Source organism: Hippopotamus amphibius, chromosome 3 (genome assembly GCF_030028045.1).
Source record: "Hippopotamus amphibius kiboko isolate mHipAmp2 chromosome 3, mHipAmp2.hap2, whole genome shotgun sequence".
Classification (NCBI taxonomy): domain Eukaryota; kingdom Metazoa; phylum Chordata; class Mammalia; order Artiodactyla; family Hippopotamidae; genus Hippopotamus; species Hippopotamus amphibius.
This window is the reverse complement of record NC_080188.1, coordinates 149,687,568-149,701,786: the sequence shown is the minus strand read 5'-3', so window position 1 is coordinate 149,701,786 and position 14,219 is coordinate 149,687,568. Positions and strand designations below refer to the sequence as shown.

Genomic DNA, 14,219 nt, shown 5'->3' with positions numbered 1-14,219 from the left:
GGAAAACTTACCAGACACCCAATATATTGAGAAAAACCTTACTATATCTTACTCTTAAAGACAGAACTGCATCCAATGGAAGAAGTTACATAGTAAAGCAGATACTAGCTCAGTTTAAGTAAGATCTTTCTATTACATTTTTCAAAGGCTAAATTAGCCATCCTATGCCCATTTTTTCATGGAAGTGTTGCTCATGGAGAAGCTGGACTCAATAAGATCTCAGGGATATTAGCAGGAAGCAGCACATTGTTTGAGATGACTTGTAAAGTCTCCTCTAACTCTAAAATTTTGTGAACGAGACGGGAATAAATGTTGCCTTTTTTAACTTACTGAAAAAGATGAGTGGAAAGAATTTTGGCTTTATTCAAAAAGACAAAGGTTCAGTTATAAGGCTTTACCACTTAGTAATATGTGACACAGAGGCAAAATTATTCACTAACTCTGGACCTAAAGTATTCTCAAATTTAAGTGTAAAATAATATTTACACTATTGCTGCATGGATTACACACAGATGCACACAATATCTGGCACTTAGTAGGTGCTCAATACATAGCAGGTATTATTCACTTATTCAACAAATATCATGTACCAAAGGGTGATATTTTCTATATCATTAGCCATTAATATACTTAAATAATGACTTATTTTTTGCAGTGGCTCATTTTTTGTTTTCAAACCTAAGCAACGCATGCTTGGGATTCATTTCCACTTCTATGCTTTGCATAACCTCTATTGGACGAAAGAAATTTTTATAAATTTGCTATTATTGTTGGTTTCCTTTCTACCTTTGACACAGAAGTGGGATTTACTTTTGGTGCAAGTCAGCTATGTCATTCATTTTGGCCAAAAACATTATAATATACTGTTGCATAATCATCTGAACTAAACTGGACTGTATATCCAGTTTAATCAAGCCTACTTCCAGACAGATGTTTTCTTACTCTTTTAGATAGCCCACACTGGCTAACTCATTGCTGAGCACTTCCCTGAAGAAATATTTGAGTAAATAAAGACCCATTTCACTAAGGGTAGTTATTAGAAATCTTGGTTATTAACAAAAGTTTATGAAATAAAAATAGTCTGAGGTGTCTCCCCATTAGAGGAAACTCATTTCTTACTGAAACACATCAACACTTAATGCTCCAGGTAATGTTATCTACCCACCAAAATTTTTCAGATGGTATGTAATTCCTTTTTTTAATACTTGCAGAATAATTTACAACTATATAGATATTTTAGTTGGCAATTTAATATCATGCTGTCTGTTAGATATTTGTTAGAACAGCATACTGCTTAACTCCCCAATGCTCATGATAAAGAAAAAAAAATCACTATACGTTAATTAAAATAGCAAAAGTTATTTTTCAGGGACAGAATTCTGTTGAATAAAAACATTGACAACAAGTTTAAAAACATACAGTATTCAGTACTAGATGAATGATATCTGATTACTATCAGATGCAACAATAAAACTAGTTTTTTGGGGGAAGGGGGGTTGTGATAAAAGGAAATAAGAAACTGATACTTGGAACAAATCCCTAAGCATAGAGCTTTTAAAAGCCCCTTGATATTTACATTAATAGACATAATGTATGATAATTTTACAGTGTAAAGTTGGAAAACATCAGATGGTTATTCACTTTCATACAAAGTTATTTTAGCACACCATGAAATTTAACAGTAAGATGCATTTCTAGTTTGATTTAACAATTCCACATCGTGAATTTAATTACAGGTTATTTTTTAAATAAGTTGAAATTTAAGAGAGATACTAATTCTTTTTTAAAAGTCCATTAAAATACAATGTAGAATTAAAGGATAAAAAGTATAAGACAACAAAAAAGCAGTTTACAGCAAAATCAACTCAATAAAAGAGCATAAATTTAATTTTAATACAAAAGTTCAACACGAATTTTTTCCTCAAAAAGTAAGCTCTTGTTTAAGGTGAAAATAATAAAATTCATTAATTGAAGAAAAATGAACTTCATGCATTCTTGTTATGTGCCAATTTCATTTTTAACAGAGTTTATAGAGAATACTACTGAATAGCAGAAAAGAGTATTAAAATATGGTTACTTAATAAGAAGTAGGGGGAAAATTCCAACAGTTTCTGTTTTTATTTAAAGTCCATGTTAAGGCATCTTTTCCTACATCAGTAAGTTAATTTATAAAACTACAGTTCCACTTCATTAGAATTATTACTTTTACATCAAGAGAAAAAGCCTAGACTAATACATCTAGGAGGTATCAATGAACTTGACTGTCACGGACAACTCAAAGAGCATGCAGAGAAGTTTTCCATAAATTTTCAAAGGGTAGGGGAACTAGGGGACACAGCTGAAAGCACACTGCAGAAGAGACCTTGGTTTTATTTGACTCTGCCTTTCATTAACAGTTTGGCTTGGATAGACAAGTCAGTTAACTTTCCAAGTTTCAATGTCTTCCTCTCTCTCTGTCAAGTGCACTTAGACTCCTCAGTTTTAAAATATCAAAATTCTACAATATCTACAAAGTTTAGAAAAAGTAAAAGCTGCACTGGTTTTACTTTTTAAAAAATAATGGCAGAAAAATACAAAATGGTTTGTAACTTGCAACGTAATATTTCCAGAGCTGAATCACTGCAGCATACCCAGCTAGGGTTATATCAATAAAGATCTGGATCCTGTATTCATAATGTAACTCTCTCCTCTCACATTATTCCTCCACCTGCTCCTCCCGGTCCTGTTTCAATCTCTCTTTTGCTTGTTTTAACGCCAGCAAATGGTTGTAAGCACTCTAAGCTTAACAATCAAATCATTTTAAAAGATGTATTTTCAATCAAGTGTATCATCTGCTTCACCATATTTCTCCCAAGTGGGTGAATTTTCATTAAGAGAATAAAAAGATGAATAAAAAACTCAGAAACAGAAATATACCAGGCCTATTTTCTCTATTTTGAATGCTTAAAAAACAAAATGGAAAGATGTATCCTAACCTATTCCCTTAGGAACGTGAATGCGTTACCCACCCAATGAAAAAACATTCTGCTGGTTCATTTTCCTGCTACACAAACAGCTTCGTCGTCAGGCCCTTCCTTCCTAGTCCATTCTTCATCGTGATCTAGTAATTTTATATTGATCACTTTGGCAATGCTTGGACAGGCACTGTCCCTGTCTTCCAGGAGCTTACAACCTTCAAATAAATAACACTCGGCTAAACACTAAAAAACAGAGATTCTATGACTTAGGATACAAATCCCACATTTTCCCGCCCCCTGTTAGGCAGCTGCTAATTTTTCTTCCCCTTGCATAAAATGCAGGGACCCATACCAAAGCCGACATTTGAATCTCAGGACAATGAAGTCGACAGGAAGCCACTCTCTCCTCCCCCGGGTTACTACGGAGCCACAGCCTGCGCGGGTGCTGTCGCCTGCGGGATGCGTGACACCACGTCTTCCACGTCCTCCCACCGCGTCCAAAAGGCCTCTCGCCGGACCTCCCCAGACGCCCCACACCCCAAAACCAACCACACAAAAAGGATCGACACTGGCCGCTGCTCCGATTGAGAAAAACCCCTTCTCCAGCGGCAGCGCAGCATTCCCTCCACCGCTCCGCCCGCACCCCTGCAAACTGCTCGGCGGAGGAGGCTGCACAAAGCCAGCAATACGTGGACACTTGCAAGGGGAAGCCGGGCCGCGGCACCGGGGGACGCGGGCTTGGGGGGAGGGGCGCCCCCGCCGGGTCCCAGGTCCGGGGCGGGGGCGGCGCGCGGAGCCTCGGGGAAGCGCCCCTCGCCGCCGGCCCGCACCCCCGCCCGCCGTGGGCCGCGCCCGAGCCCTCGCTGCAGACCCGAGGAGCAGGATGTGGAAAGGCGGCGGCGACGGCATCGGAGCGCATCACTTACCCCTCACTGCTGAGAGGGACCGGACCGGGGGGCGGGGCGCGCCGCGTCCCGTGAGTCTCTCGCAAGCGTCCTCCCCCACCCCTTCGTCGTCGCCGCCGCCGCCGCGGTCAAGCTCTCGGCCCCTCGGCGCCGCTGGGCAATAACGTTATTCCGCACACGCTCCGCACATAGCGGTAACGGCAAGGAGCGGCCGCCCAGTGCGCAGGCGCCTGGGGAGAGGGCGAGGAGCCCGGCCCTACCCCAGCTCCGGCCCAGGCCCGGCGAAGTCCTACTGCGCAGGCGCCGAGAACAGACAATGAAAAGGGGTGGTGTGTGTGGGGGGGGGGGGGGAGTGGTCTCACCCGCAGGCCTCTCCAGCTGCCGACTGAGCAGGCGTACGCCAAAGACTAGCTTCAACAATGAAGAGGACCCAGGCTTTAGCTGGCACCGCAACCTGCAAGGACTACAGTTCCCAGCGGGCAGTGCGCCAACTCCAGGCTGAGGTCGCGTCGCTGGGCGTGCTAAGATTGCTAGTGTCAGCCGCCTTCAGTCTATGCTCTTTGGGAGATTCAGAGCTTCTCTTTCTTGAGAATTTATTTGGCGGTGTTGCCAGATGTTGCCGCTGAAGGGTGTAGAGCTTGTTATTTGCGTTCTTGAGAAGGCTCAAGGATCAACTGCAGATTAGCGAACTGAGAAGCATAAAGGCTTTCAGTGAGCCCTTTCTGTCAGTTAGGTGGTCCAGACAGCAGGATGGGATAAAGGCAGGACTAAACCCGGCTGGGCTACGGAAATGGGCGGAGCCTCCAAGCAGTCTCTTGGCAACCTGCTCTGGCTGCCAAACCGCCAAAGCTTGAGCTTGGAGCGCGTTGCCCTCTGGGAATTGTAGTGTCGTTGGGAGGGCTCTCAGGAACTGCGAGACCGCAGGCTCGGACACTGCGGACTACAACTTCCGACGACCACCACGAGGCCCCGTGGGTGGGAAAAGGCCCGGAGAGCTGCCTGCGGGAATCCGTGCTCCCCAGTGACAGCAGCGGCAGGAAGCGGGAGGGTCCATCCCGGTGGCTGAGGCCTCTTATTCTCGGAAGGGAGAACACCGGACACTTCCCCACGCAACTCCCATCTCTGGGCCCGAGTGTGTGCATGGCGAAGCCCCCGGAGAACTCTACCCTGGAGGAGATTCTGGGGCAGTATCAGCGGAGTCTCCGGGGTGAGTTGCTCCGAACCTCTGTGCCCTAGCCCCCTGATACCAGGGCCTAGTGGGCGGGAGCTGACCAGGTGCGTTTCGTAACACCTGCTTTCGGCCCTAGTCAGAATGCAGAGGAAGAAGATGGATGTTGCTGTGGAAAGATTAAATAGTTGTGTTTACTTTTACGTTTAAGCAGCATTGTTTCTCTTAATTCCCATAGTTACCTGAACCAACTGCCCGCCCTTTCTTGGGCATCTTTTTTACCCGACACCCGCAGAAACTCTTGGACGGCTCTATGCCAGTTTTGCCCAGTTCCCATACTTCTCTTTATAATCCAGTAAATTCCTGATGCGCTCTTTTTACATATTCAAATTATGGTGTAGTGGATTGAATGTGATTTATTGGACCAGAAAAAAAAACCACCAAACCACTAATAGTTATTTTAATCACAACAGCTTATATTTAGTGGCCTAAGTTATTTACATACATTAAATCACTTAAAACTTACAACCTTATGAATGTCCCTCTTCTACACGTGAGGTAATAGACGTGCAAAGAGGTTAAGTTAGGTCAAAACCAACACAGCCGGTTAGTGGCAGAGCCAGGTATTAAACCCAGTCAGGTCTGTCTGCCTTAAATGTTTATGTTTTTCTTTATTAATCATGTCACAATTACTATCACTGAAACTTTTTTTAGTTAATTCAGACTTTCTTACTATAGTACATTATGAGTCTGTATCTATAGAAGTGATATATACTTGTGGATAGCTTTCTTATCTTGAACATCATATATAACATCTAGAAACCTCATTTCTCTTATTTTAAAATAGAAGTTATAATATTGTCTACAGGATTCTTGTGAGGAGCAAATGAAATAATTCATAAAAAGCAGTGATTTTCAGACTTTTTTTTACTCTTAGCCGTAAGTGTGGAACATACACGTATAAACTAAAAGTTTCATTAAAAAATATTTATTCTACTAGATGTGTTTCACTCTACTTTCTGTTCCTTTGCATTTTCTTAACCTTTTATGTCATGACCAACAGCTTAAAAAATACTTAAAGCATTTAAAACACCGACTTATTTATTAATTTAGTGCCTACTATGTGTTAGACATACCAAATGCTGTGGATACCATAAGGAACTAGACAAAGTAACTGTCCTCAGGGAGCCTCTGTATTAATGCCTTGAAGGATGATAAACAAAATAATTACAGATTACTGTAATAAAAAAGAAGGCTAAATATCAGTGCTTGGCACATAGGCACTCATTAAATGTTAGCTGCTACTTATAATTGGTACTTGTAGCAAAATAAAGATTTTTCAAGGAGATTAGCAAATTTATCTTCTAGTGAGTCTAGACTTTGAAAGGATTATTATTTATTGTTTCCATCAGCAGTGTCAGCAGTGTTACAAACTGTCAACATTCTCAATATTCAAACTGCAAGAATAAAATAATTGGTCTGAGTGAATACCTTCATCAGCCTACTGATGTTTCAAGAGCTGTTAGATACAGAAATAACCACTTCTAACTTTTCCTTTGAAAACAAGAAAAATACTGTGTGCAATGATAATACCAGTGGTGTTTAATTTTTGAGGTTGGTAAAAAATTTGGTTTTCCATTATAAGTTCCTCCTAGTGCTTCTCCTCCTTTGACCTTAATTTGAACCTTTATTTAAGCATTAGAGGCTATTTAATAGTAGGCATTTTGATGCAGTAAAGTAGTTAATTTCAAACTGATGTTACAGTACTACATTTAATACCCACAATACAGCTTTCACTAATTATAGAGTGAAGAGTTTTTATTCAAAGGTAATACATTTTAAAATAAATTTAAAAGTTAGTGTTATAACAGTATAAAATACCGAAAACATTTATAATCAAGAGCAAACAAAGCAGAGAAAAAGTTAAAGTTTTTTTTTTTTTATTAATTTTCAGTGATCGTTTTAACGATGAATTGAGAAATGAAACTTGAAATTCTTCATGGGTTTTTAGGACTTATTGTTTATTCAGTAGCATTTTAATTTTTATGTTTAGTTTATATAACAGTTTATGAAAGGAAACAAAACAGAACTAAACTGAAGCGAAGCATGATCAGAAGTTCTTCACTTCACATGTATGAATTACCACTTTTAGATAGGATAATTCCCTGTAAAGTCAAAATGCGTATTTCTCAGTAAGCACAGTTTGGTGGCATTCTTTTGTATATGAAACTTCATTATTTTAAGCATTTGTGCCTAATACAATCAGATAAAATGCAACTTACAGTTCTTTTGTTTTGGTTTTGTCTGTCCACCATTACTTCCCCAAAATGTCTTACCTAGTTCATGCCTAAAGAAAAGGTAATGAGTTAATAGGTATTCTTGGTCTTTCCTCACAAGTTATTCCTCTGGTTTCTAAATAACTGTACATGTCATCATTACTAATTTTTTCATTTGTATTTAGCCAAGAAGTAAGCATATGAAAATGCAAAATGCTTTTACAATTTTCCCATGATAATTTCTCATTTTTTATAGTTTTCCTAATTTCTTTACCATAAATATAATTTTTGGTACTATTATAGTGTATGAAGAATTTGAAATTCTGATGTGAAAAGCACAGTCAATGTCGCTTTTATGCTTTTAAAACTTAGGTGGAATTCTTGCCTCTCCTTGAGTCTAATGACCCTAGAGCAGCCGTGGAAATAGAGAGCCCACCTGCAGACTCTATACTCACCTCTCAGTCTTTCCCTGACACCTTTCAGATGTAGTCACCCTCTAAGGATAACTCCTGCTTTGGATTGTCTATGCCCCCACTGTAAGAACTGGAGTGGTTAAATGACTCTTCTTCAAAGTAAGAGATCTGGCAGAAAAACTAGAAAGCTTCATTGCGCCATAGATCTGTAGTATTATTCCTACATAGTAGATGATCTGAAAGTTTTCAGTGTGGTATAAAGTAGGCATATCGCAGGTATCCTGGGAGTCACAAAGTTTAATCTAGAATCAGAAGTGACTTGGGAGGTCTTCTTGGCAATATGGTTAGGTGTTCATTCACTCTTTAGGCATCTAAAATTCAAGACCCACAGAATTATATTGGTAGCTGGGGAGATAGCAAATACCCCTTCTCTAATTTAAATTCAACACATCATAGTGCAAGGTCATAAGGTATAAAATTAATTTATAGCCAAGAAAGAGTCAGGAAAACCAGGATAACAGGAAATTCAGGCTGTTTTAAATTCTGGAATGTAGGGATATGATGTTAGAAAGAAGGAGAGAACTTGTTAGAAATTCAGTGTCCCAACCTTAAAAACAGAATCACGTTTCATCTGTTGCTGCAGCGTTAGTTAGCTATGGACCCAGTTTTACACCTGTATACATGACTCACCTATTCTCCAGTTTCCTGGCTGCCTTTGATTGGATGAGCATAAAGAAATGGTACAAACTTATACCGATACAGGAGTACATCATTTACTTTCTATATACATTTTATATGCTGGTTCCTCCTTTTTCTTTCAATATTTTAGTGTTTTAGGCTCTAGATTGAATTTGTGGAAGAGTATGATGGAGTCAGAGAAGAGAATGTGGAACTAGGATCCAAGTAACAACTCTTACTGTTGCTTTTCTAATAACTGTCTGTGTTATCTTAGGCAAGTTAATAAACTGTTCTTTGATTCTTGTTTCCTCACCTGGAATATTAAAAGTTTGGACTAGGTGGTAGAATTATTGCCTTTAGGAGCCAAGCAGATGACAAAATATGTGATGGAGTCAGTAGAAGGCACTGGGGAATGGTGAGACTATGGCCAAACTGGGCAAGTTTATACTTTTTCTAAAATCATTCCAGTTACTTTCTTGTTCCCTCCCTCTTTTCTTCCTTACCTTTCTTTTATTCTTTTCCCTTTGCCCTATACTGTTTGGGTCAGGCAAAACACATGAGAGCTTGGTTCCCCTCAGGCACTATCTCACACCCCTGGATCTGTAATGTTCCTTCTATCAAGACTGGATTGGAACCCATGAATGATAAAGGCTATGTTTCTGTCTTATAAAAATGAGTGTAAGGAACTAGGTTCATTGAAAGTGAGAGGTTGAATATGGGAAGAAAATATAAAATTGATGGGGGTGATCCTTTTCTTTGTAGTTGGTCTAGTTTGATAAAACAAGATAATATTGATGTGCCAATTGTACACAAGTAAAATATAGAACATCTTTCCAATTCCTACAGAGTGTTTTATTCATTCCAGAGAAGGACTCACATATGTAGAAAGCCAATGTTAATCTACTAGTCAATAATTTGGTCACTGAATTAACCAGCAGTGATATCATCAGGAACTTTGGCAGACTTAAGAAAACATGTGTATAACTTAAGTAAAAGGTCCTCTTTTTCTCAGTTTTACTTACCAAACTTATATTTCTTCTTCTTTGTTTTGCTTTGCTTAAATGTTTTCTAAAATTTTAAAATATTCTTTACCATGTATAGTATATATTTATGCACACGCACATATTCTCTGTAGCTAATGTTTGCTTATATGTTTAACTGTGGGCTTCATTGAGACCAAGACAGGCAACAGTGTAATAAAGGCTCTGGAAGCATTCATTTTGAAATGAGAAAATTATTTTGGTATTTTAGTGCAGACTGAAGAATATCTCTCTTTTATAAAAATTAAAGAAATGGAATGGTTTGGCTATTAATAAATAAGGATTGGTAATGCAAATGAAATTTGTAAACATTTGAGTTTACTTTTTTGCTGATAAAATTTAAATTACATATATTCATTTTTTGTTTTAGATACTGATATGGCTTTTCTTAGTAGTTTTAACTTTTATGACCATTTCTTTTACCAAAATAACAAAAAGCTATACACAAAAGACAGGATTTAGCAGCCCCCAAAGGGCATTTTATAAGTAAATAGTCATCCCTGAAATAATGTAGAAACAAAACAGTGGTTCAGTGTTATGAGATTGTAAGGGCATTTTTACATGTTGGACATGTTTGGACAGAAAAAAGAGATAAAGTTGTTCTCAAGCTTTTGAGATACTAAAAATAATTATATTAACTTTAGGGATTTTTAAAAGACAAACTCTAATCATTTCACTAGTGTGTGCTAAGGTTTTCCACTTTTTCACTTAGTGATACTCCTCTGAGGGTCAAAAGGTAGGGAAGGTAGCTTGACACGCACTTGTATTCTTGCTAAAGCAACCTTGATTATGGGAGAACTTTATCAAAGCCCACTGGAATATTTAAAGGAGTGATCACCTGAAGTAGCTCTGAAATATAGCCTTACAAGTATAACTATTGCTTCATGTATTAGGCCTGGTAACAAAATGAAACTAAGGAGTGTGAATTTCAAGTTCTTAATTGCAGTAGATATAACAACTTCTGATACCTGGATCAGAAGCACCTCATCATGGCCTTGGGTTGTGCACTGCCTACCACAGTGGCAGAATACCTCACTGTCCTGACCACTTTTCATCAGGAGGTGCGTGTAGTTACAAGGTAGCAATGTGGGAAGTCTCTCCTCAAAACTGAACACTGGCTATGGTTTTATGAAACTAAACCAGCAATTATCAACCAGGGTGACTTTTTTCCATCCAGCAGGCATTTAGTAATGTCTAGAGGCATTTTTTGGTTGTAACAATTGGCAGAGAGGAATGTACTGGCATCTAGTGGGTAGAGACCAGGGATGCTGCTATACAAACACAACACAGTCCCTTACAGTCAAGAATTATCAGGTCTAAATATCAATAGTGCTGAGATTGAGAACCACGATCTAGAAGTAGCAGGGCATTGCTCATAGCATTTACTTTGCGAGAATCATACTTGAGAATAATTACAATTAAGGATACCGACTGTATTGGCCGATAATTTTACCTAAGTTCTGCCAGTCAGGGTAGGATTACTCCTTTATCAGGAAAGTGGCAGATGTATAAGTCCTCTCAGTTGGTGCCAAAAAAATACCAGGTGTATCCCTCATAATGCATATAGTCAGTCTCCTTGATTTGCCAAGATCTATCCATCAGTAATGATCTTTCAGACACTGTTCTCTTAAGATGTTTACATTCTTGTTCGAATTATCTTTCACTCCTGGCAGTACCCACTTTAACAGTTTTCAGCTATTAGAGTCTCATGATAATATTTTCTTTTTGAGATTTTACAAAACAACTAAAAAAGTGGTTTCTGCATGCCATTTTAAATCTCTTTCACTATTGTAATTTTGTCTGATTTTGAATTATGCAGTTTTTAATTTGGTTGTACTGTCAGTCCCCTAGTAAACAGTGACAACAATCTCCTGAACTAGCTGAGGCCCAGTCAAGTGTGGACAGACACATGTGTCTCTTATCTTGCCATGGTTTCATTTTTCTGCTTATGCGCCCTGGTCTAAGCTTGTTTTGAGAACCGTGGCTCGTCTCATGCTGGGCCTAGGGAGGTATGGTTCATTGCCTGTTTTCTCAGAGACAGCTGGGCACTTCACTGGGTGTGGTTCCGCCTCCCTGTCACCAGGATAATTCTTGTTCACATCTCCCAGTACAGGTGGAGAATGTAGACATTAATAATTCACAGTACATATATAAGTGATGATCCTTCCTAGACAGGGACATATTTGCCTTTTGTTCAAAAACATCTTGATGAAGAGAGGCTCAATGTTGAGCTAGGAGTTAGAAGGTAGAGCAACTGCATTACAAAAATGAATAAAACAGACTTAAATTTGTTAGCAGTCAGCAGCTAAGTAACCTTTTCAGTGCTCATTGTATTGATTGATATTTGGATAATGGACTAGCAGAAACATTATTTACTTTATGTTCACGCGATTCTGTAGGACTGAGAGGTTGTATTTGTGTTTGTATTCATAATTAAGTTTATATTCAGCCCGTAGTTGATGCTTGGGAGGAAAACCCAGGATGTATTGTGAAATCTCTTTCTGTCGTCTCAGGAGAGAAGAGGAAATGAGTGTTCTTTCCATCTCTTGGTTATACACAGATAAAGCTGTGCCCATGAATAGTGGGGTAGGAAACCATAACTGGAACCTCTTGTCTAATCTGGTTTACTTACATGTAAGCAGCAGGTAACTGCATCTGGGGAGTAGTGTTCTCAGTAAGGATATGGGGCCTTCAGTTGCAGTGGCTCCAGTTGAAGAACAATGGGGTTTCATCTGTCTTGAAAGATCTGAGTGTTGTTATCCCTCAGGATTAACCCTGTATGTCTGTTGCAGTGTATAATTATGTTGGTACATATATATTTGAAAAGCATTTAGCATGTTTTGAAATATAGTATCGAAAAGACTTTAAAATATCACTTACCTCCTTAGCTTTAGTTCTAGGACACAGTTCTTGCAAATTCCTTCTCTTCATCTCTGATCCTAGCAACTGAAGTCGCTTGTTGCAAAAAACCCCAAACCTTGTGTAATCACTTTTCTTTGGATGGTTGTAGAGTTCAATGTATTAGTATTTCACATAATACTATTTTCATAGTGCAATTTAACACATACTCTTTGAATGTTAAAAATTCTGCAAGATTAAACAAGAATATTAGGAAAGGGATTAAATGGTCTCCTAAAACTCTGCTGTCATTGTAAGCTAATGCAAGAACTCTACCTGTAAAGATTTTCAACTACAGAATTTTTTTTCAGATTTCCTTTCCTTTTCCTAATATAGCTTATTAGCTTTTAGTCAGATTAGGTATAAATAAATAATTATCCTTTGTCTTATAAATGAAGTCATTTGATGTCTCCACAGAGTACAATGTTAGTGTAATTGAAACCCTCTGTTTCCTTTTAATGGATGCAGTAAAGATAAGTGCTTTATTCATAGATTTCAGTGCATAAGTTTAAAGCTGTGTGAAGTAAATTGCTTATCATGTAACACTTTGATTTTCCTTTTTTTTAACACGTTTCTTTAGAAAATACTGGTTTATTGGAAAACTATTGCTGCTTCCCAGTTTACTAACATCAGGAATGCACCTTATCTGAACTTTTTTTTTTTTTTTTTAATTATTTATTTATTGGCCACACCTTGTGTGGCATGCGGGATGTTAGTTCCCCAGTCAGGGATTGAACCCATGCCCCCTGCAGTGGAAGCACAGAGTCTTAACCACTGGACCACCAGGGAAGTCCCTATCTGAACTTTTTTAAACTCATGAGGAGTAAAAGGAGACCAGGCTTGGTTAGTTATCAACACCAAATTCCAGTCAGAGAAAGGTCCGCATGGGAACAGGATTGATGCGGAGAAAATTGTAATGATAAATTCACTGGGTCTCTTACGTAGTTAGTAATAGAATTTCATTAAAAAAATTTTTTTTTTCAAATCTTTATTGGTGTGTAATTGCTTTATACTGTTGTGCCAGTTTCTGCTGTACAACAAAGTGATTCAGCTGTGTTTATACATATATCCCCATATTCTCTCTGTCTTGAGCCTCCCTCCCACCTTCCCTATCCCACCCCTCTAGGTCATCACCAGCCTTTGAGTTGATCTCCCTGTGTTATGCAGCTGCTTCCCACTAGCTATCTATTTTACATTTGGTAGTGTATATATGTCAATGCTACTCTCTCACTTTGTTTTGAACCCTGACCTAAAAGACCTGTTTTCTTTAGTTTAATCAAGGCAGAAAACTAGTTGCTGTAAGTGAAGAACCTATATGAGAAATTTTGTAAGATAGAGAAATTTTTTTCTATTAAGTTACTGTCATTTTTTTCTCTTTCAAACTTTTAAGTTAATGAACTTAGAGAAAGTAGAATCTATTTTTTCAAGGTCCTGTAGAATATATGTTTATAAATATATTTCCATCCGTGATTGGTAATGAAAAGATAGCTGTTTGATAGCTTTCTTAGGGTTCCCATATAGGTAGCAAGGAATAGGAGCTTTTTCTCCTGAGTACACAAGAAAAAATAGATATAATTGTTAGGGAAGGGCCTAGATCAGAAGAAAGAACTTCATTGGCGTCGTTGTTATGTGTTGCTCTGAATTAGGCAAAGTTTTTACTTGGAAAAAGATCTCCTCTGAAGATCTTAATTATTTAAATAGAATCCATTTGAAATAGAAAATAGCTGTACGTGAACTTACATGGAAATTCATCTTTTTCTAACATAAATTTCTATGTTAGATATATGTAAATATTTGGTAAATTTATGAATTAAAAATAACTTTCAGCTTACAGATGTCAAAATTTGAACATGATGACTGAAATCTGGATTTCAGCTTTAATGT

At 38.3% G+C, this 14,219-nt stretch overlaps 2 protein-coding genes across 24 annotated transcripts in view; one reads left to right on the top strand and one right to left on the bottom strand.

Moving 5' to 3' along the window:
- Positions 1-4,112, bottom strand: part of CEP170 (centrosomal protein 170) — a 138,107-nt gene extending 133,995 nt beyond the window's left edge. For all 12 annotated transcript variants that reach the window (XM_057727396.1, XM_057727399.1, XM_057727405.1 and 9 more), the window contains exon 1: positions 3,884-4,112. The gene's annotated coding sequence lies outside the window, so the exon portion shown is untranslated. The remainder of the gene's footprint in view (positions 1-3,883) is intronic.
- Positions 4,113-4,867: 755 nt separating this feature from the next.
- SDCCAG8 (SHH signaling and ciliogenesis regulator SDCCAG8) overlaps positions 4,868-14,219 on the top strand; it is a 250,152-nt gene continuing 240,800 nt past the window's right edge. For 10 of the 12 annotated variants that reach the window (XR_009052717.1, XR_009052716.1, XR_009052718.1 and 7 more), the window contains exon 1: positions 4,890-5,069. Coding sequence is in view for 5 of the 12 variants with exons in the window: in XM_057728151.1 (XP_057584134.1) it covers positions 5,003-5,069 (67 nt within the window). In the remaining 7 variants the exon portion in view is untranslated. Of the gene's footprint in view, positions 5,070-14,219 lie in introns of all 12 variants that reach the window. The other 2 variants (XM_057728148.1, XM_057728154.1) reach the window with 2 other exon arrangements.